Below are 4,694 nucleotides of genomic sequence, written 5' to 3' on the forward strand. Positions count from 1 at the left end.
AAAAGTAAAGTAAAGTAAAAGTATGTATGTCGTTTTCTTTACGTTTTCTGACTAAAAGCAACCAAAAAGCAATTTTAAAGTGGTTAAGCAAATTATAATAATAATAATCGGCAGGGATCCCAGACCAATACAATTAGTGTGCCTCCTCTATTTTAAAACCCACGAGCCGCCACTGTAAACACGATGTAATAAGACATTCATTGTGCTGTGTAGACTGCTTTTTTTTATTACATAGGTAGTTTTCGCAAAAGCGCTGAATTTTAATTGACTTAGAATCGAACAATAGCAATGGACGGGACAAGAAAAATAAACCTGGCACTTTTTCTATTACGAGTAATGTGTTTCTTTATTCTTCATTTTATGAATAACTTTTCATCAGACCTTGCCATGTTTACTTAACTGAAAAATATTTGAAGGATGCATACTGTTTTAATGTATTTTTTTACTTAAAATTATACTTTAATAATTAACTTAATTATGAACTAAATAATGACACTATTGTCTTCTGTAGAGCTGCTTTACAGCTGAAATTGCTGTATTGTATAAAGCACTATATGATCTAATATTTTTTTAGTTTTTAAATAATTAGTACCAAATCTGTTAATATTCATATCTATTCATTTTGTGTCTTGATGCATTGAAAATAAACTAATTAGTATGGAATTTGTACCTTTTAACTTGATAATTTTTCTGTTTGCTTTTTTTTTTCATTGCTTTATCCTGTATACTATTCAGGAATTACCTGTTCAGTCATCATCATAATTGATTTAAATGTATAAAAATGACATTAAAATCTGCCTAATGTGCATGTGTGTGTGCAGTAAGACGATGGTGTGCCGTCAGAGAGTTCTGGAGCTGCTGCCGCGTGTGGAGGGGATGGTGAGTGCGATCGCCCGCAGCGAGAAACAACTGATGCACCTGCAGGAGAAGAGACAGAAGGAGCTGTGGAACCTGCTGAAAGTGGCCTGCGTATGCATACTACTCATACTACTGCAGTATGCATGTGTGCACTTGCACAATGTCGTGTGCTTGACTTGAGCTTGTGTGTTTTAGAGTAAGGTTCGTAGTCCAGTGAGCGGCAGTCCAGACGGAGGACGAACTCCACCGGCCCCTGCACACCCGCTGATGTCCCACAGACCGTCCGACGTACCGCAGGCGTGAGTCCAGCGTCAGAGCGTGTGAGACACACTTTGCATTCATTTGCATGTTTCCATCATGAGTGTTTCTCTCTCGTGTGTGTTCAGAGACGAGTCTCAGCTTGTGATTGAGGAGAGCAAGATGTTTGAGAGCCGCCTGCAGAGTTTAGTGCAAGACACCATTGAGGAAACAGAGTCCAGCATGCAGGTAACTCGTTTGAGAAATATAACTATTTTGACTCGTTTTGTAGAGTTTTTACTAAATTTCAAAAATTCAGCAAAATGCCCAAAATGAAAATTTGCTTAAAATGTGCTCGCCCTCAGGCCATCCAAGATTAGGATGAGTTTGTTTCTTCATCAGGTTTGGAGAAATGTAGCATTGCATCAGTGTCTCAGCAATGGATGCTCTGCAGTGAATGGGTGCCGTCAGAATGAGAGTCCAAACAGCTGATAAAAACATCACAATAATCCACAAGTAATCCACACCACTCCAGTCCGTCAGTGAACATCTGGAGAAGACAAAAGCTTCATGTTTGTAATAAAAAAAAATTAATAATGAGACTTTTTAACTAAACGATTGCTTCTGTTGCTGAAATACGAGTCCTCTATCCATAATATTGCTTCCTCCGGTGAAAAAGTGGTCTGGTCTGAATCAAGAGAGAAATCTGCACAGATCAAGCACCGTTTACAAGCCAAAACAGCTCTAAACAAATCTGTGGGTTGATTTTGATGAGAGAGGACAAAATGAGATGGACTTTTTCAATGGAGGAAGCATTATTATCGAATATGGACTCATATTTTAGTCAGAAGCAACAGTTAAAACACCTTAAGGATGGATTTGATTCTTACAAACATGAAGCTTTCAGCTTCTCAAGACATTAACTGATGGACTGGAGTGGTGTGGATTACGTGTGGATTATTGTGATGTTTTTATCAGCTGTTTGGACTCTCATTCTGACGGCACCCATTCACTGCAGAGCATCCATTGCCGAGACATTGATGCAATGCTACATTTCTCCAAACCTGATGAAGAAACAAACTCTTTGAGAATAATTCATGCCTCATTAAAACATGTCCATAAAACACACCGATCAGAGATTATGTCCATCACTGACATTCATCTCTTTCTCTTTTAGATACTGAGAGAGTGGAAGTGGTTAAACGGAGGGCAGGATTTGGCTTGATGTCACAGGTTACCAACGAGTCGAACCCGAGTTTGTCAGTCAGACTGTTACCTCAAGAGCGAACAAACATGATGCTGTACTGCCACCAACTGGAGGAAACACGATACTGCAGGCAATGTGTGCTGACAATTCATTTCTTACCTGTAAGAGGTTATAAACCCTTAAATATAGTTTTTTAATCATATATGTTGACAATTTTCCAGCCTTTCTGATGTTTTCTATGCAAATGCCTATTCACATTTTGTGCACATTTAATTGTGTATAAATGTTGTTGGCTCCATGACAAATAGCTCGTGCTGTTCCTCATTTGTAAGTCACTTTGGATAAAAGCATCTGCTTATTGAATAAATTAAAATATCAATCCATCCTAGTTAGACCAAGTGTCTGATCACTCAGTAGGTGTCACTGATGTGTAAACATGGACATTTTATTCATTTTCATCCTTCATGGTGCTATGAAGATTTCATGACAAAAGGTAGACTTATCCAGATCATACACATGAGCATGTGAACCTATGAAATATGTGAAGTACAGTTTCAGTCAGGGAAATTATTTTTATATGCTAAGAAAGAATAGCACCTTTTCTTTGGTACACAGATAGGTATTTTTTTACACACAAAAAAATGAATAAAATGTTGCATCCAAGTATTTTGTGTGTTAATTTTTTTCTAGTGCAATTTCATTAAATATAAACATTTTTAGAACGTAAAACTTCTGAAATATATCTTAAGTTATGGAAATTATTTTTATATGCTGAGAAAAAATATAACTTTTTCTTTGGCGTACAGCAGCATATCACTGCGTATCACTTTTAGTATCGGTGAGATATAGTTTGTATTAATATTTTGATATTATATTTTGTTTTCATGTTAATTTTAGTTACAGTTTTAGTCATTTTTTGTTTTTGTAATTTTTAATAATTTTTTTTAGTTTTTATTAATTTTTATTTCTGTTTTAGTTATTTTAGTATGTCGTTATTTCATGGTTTTAGTTAACTGTAATAACATTGGTGTACAGGGTTTTTTTACACAAATAAGTTATATTCAAGTATTTTTTGTTTATGTTTTTGGGTTCCATGCTAAAACATTAGCGACATGTTAAATCATGTTGGAAAATTGCTAAAACATGATAGAAACATGTTAAAACGTATTTGTTAGCAATGTGCTAAATCATGCTAGAATATATTTAAACATGTTATTTACAAGTTAAATCATGATAACATGTTAAAACCTGTTAGCAATGTGCTAAATCATACTAGTAACATGTTAAAAAGCTAACAACATGCAAAAACACGTTAACAACATGTTAAAACATGCTAGCAATGTGTAAAATCATGTTAGCAACATGTTAAAAAGCTAACAACATGCAAAAACACGTTAACAACATGTTAAATCGTGCTAACAACAGGCCAAAACGTGTTAGCAACATGCTAAATCATGCTAGCAATGTGCTAAATCATGCTAGCAACATGCTAAAACAGGTTAACATGTTAAAACATGCTAGCAATGTGTAAACTCATGCTAGCAAAATGCTAAACCATATTAAAACATGTTGAAACATGTTAGAAACGTAAAATCATGCAAACATGTTAAAACATGTTAACAAAATGCTAAATCATATCTAGCAAAATGTTAAAACATCTTAACAAGATGTTAAAACATGTTAACAATGTGTTAAAAAGCTAACATGTTAAATCATGTTAGCAACATGCTAAAACATCTTAGCAAGATGTTAAAACATGCTAACAATTTGTTAAAAAGCTAACAACATGCAAAAACACGTTAACCAAATGCTAAATCATGCGAGCAAAATGTTAAACCATATTAAAACATGTTGAAACATGCTAACAAAATGTTAAAACATGTTATCAACATGTTAAATCATAATGCTAGCAACAGGCCAAAACGTGTTACCAACATGCTAAATCATGCTAGCAATGTGCTAAATCATGCTAGCAACATGCTAAAACAGGTTAACATGTTAAAACATGCTAGCAATGTGTAAACTCATGCTAGCAAAATGCTAAACCATATTAAAACATGTTGAAACATGTTAGAAACGTAAAATCATGCAAACAACATGTTATCAATATGCTAAATCATTCTAGGAATGTGCTAATACATGTCAGCAGCATGTTAAATAATGTTAGCAACTTAAACATGTTAGCTTAAACATTTAAAGTCCACGTGAACCGGAAGTTGCTGCCGACTTTATTTCAGTGTAGTGACGTATTTCCAGCTGAAACGTAATATATAATAGAGGGCGTGGTTTTATTTTGGCGCTCCTCCTCTCTGTCTCGCACTCATAGCAAACTAACGGTTGGAGGGGCGTGTTTAAGGATATTCTGCCCAAGCCGTCAAACTGACGTCATCAG

At 34.9% G+C, this 4,694-nt stretch overlaps 1 protein-coding gene across 1 annotated transcript in view; it reads left to right on the top strand.

Moving 5' to 3' along the window:
* The window catches only part of LOC107722850 (inhibitor of nuclear factor kappa-B kinase subunit beta-like), a 35,705-nt gene extending 33,131 nt beyond the window's left edge, over nucleotides 1-2,574 (top strand). Inside the window, exons 18-21 of the mRNA XM_016531345.1 lie at nucleotides 822-969; nucleotides 1,054-1,157; nucleotides 1,245-1,344; nucleotides 2,273-2,574. Coding sequence (XP_016386831.1) covers nucleotides 822-969; nucleotides 1,054-1,157; nucleotides 1,245-1,344; nucleotides 2,273-2,320 — 400 coding nt within the window. The 3' untranslated portion in view covers nucleotides 2,321-2,574. The remainder of the gene's footprint in view (nucleotides 1-821; nucleotides 970-1,053; nucleotides 1,158-1,244; nucleotides 1,345-2,272) is intronic.
* Nucleotides 2,575-4,694: the final 2,120 nt, after the last annotated feature.

Source organism: Sinocyclocheilus rhinocerous, unplaced genomic scaffold (genome assembly GCF_001515625.1).
Source record: "Sinocyclocheilus rhinocerous isolate Xijiao unplaced genomic scaffold, SAMN03320098_v1.1 scaffold1596, whole genome shotgun sequence".
NCBI classification, from domain to species: Eukaryota; Metazoa; Chordata; class Actinopteri; order Cypriniformes; family Cyprinidae; genus Sinocyclocheilus; species Sinocyclocheilus rhinocerous.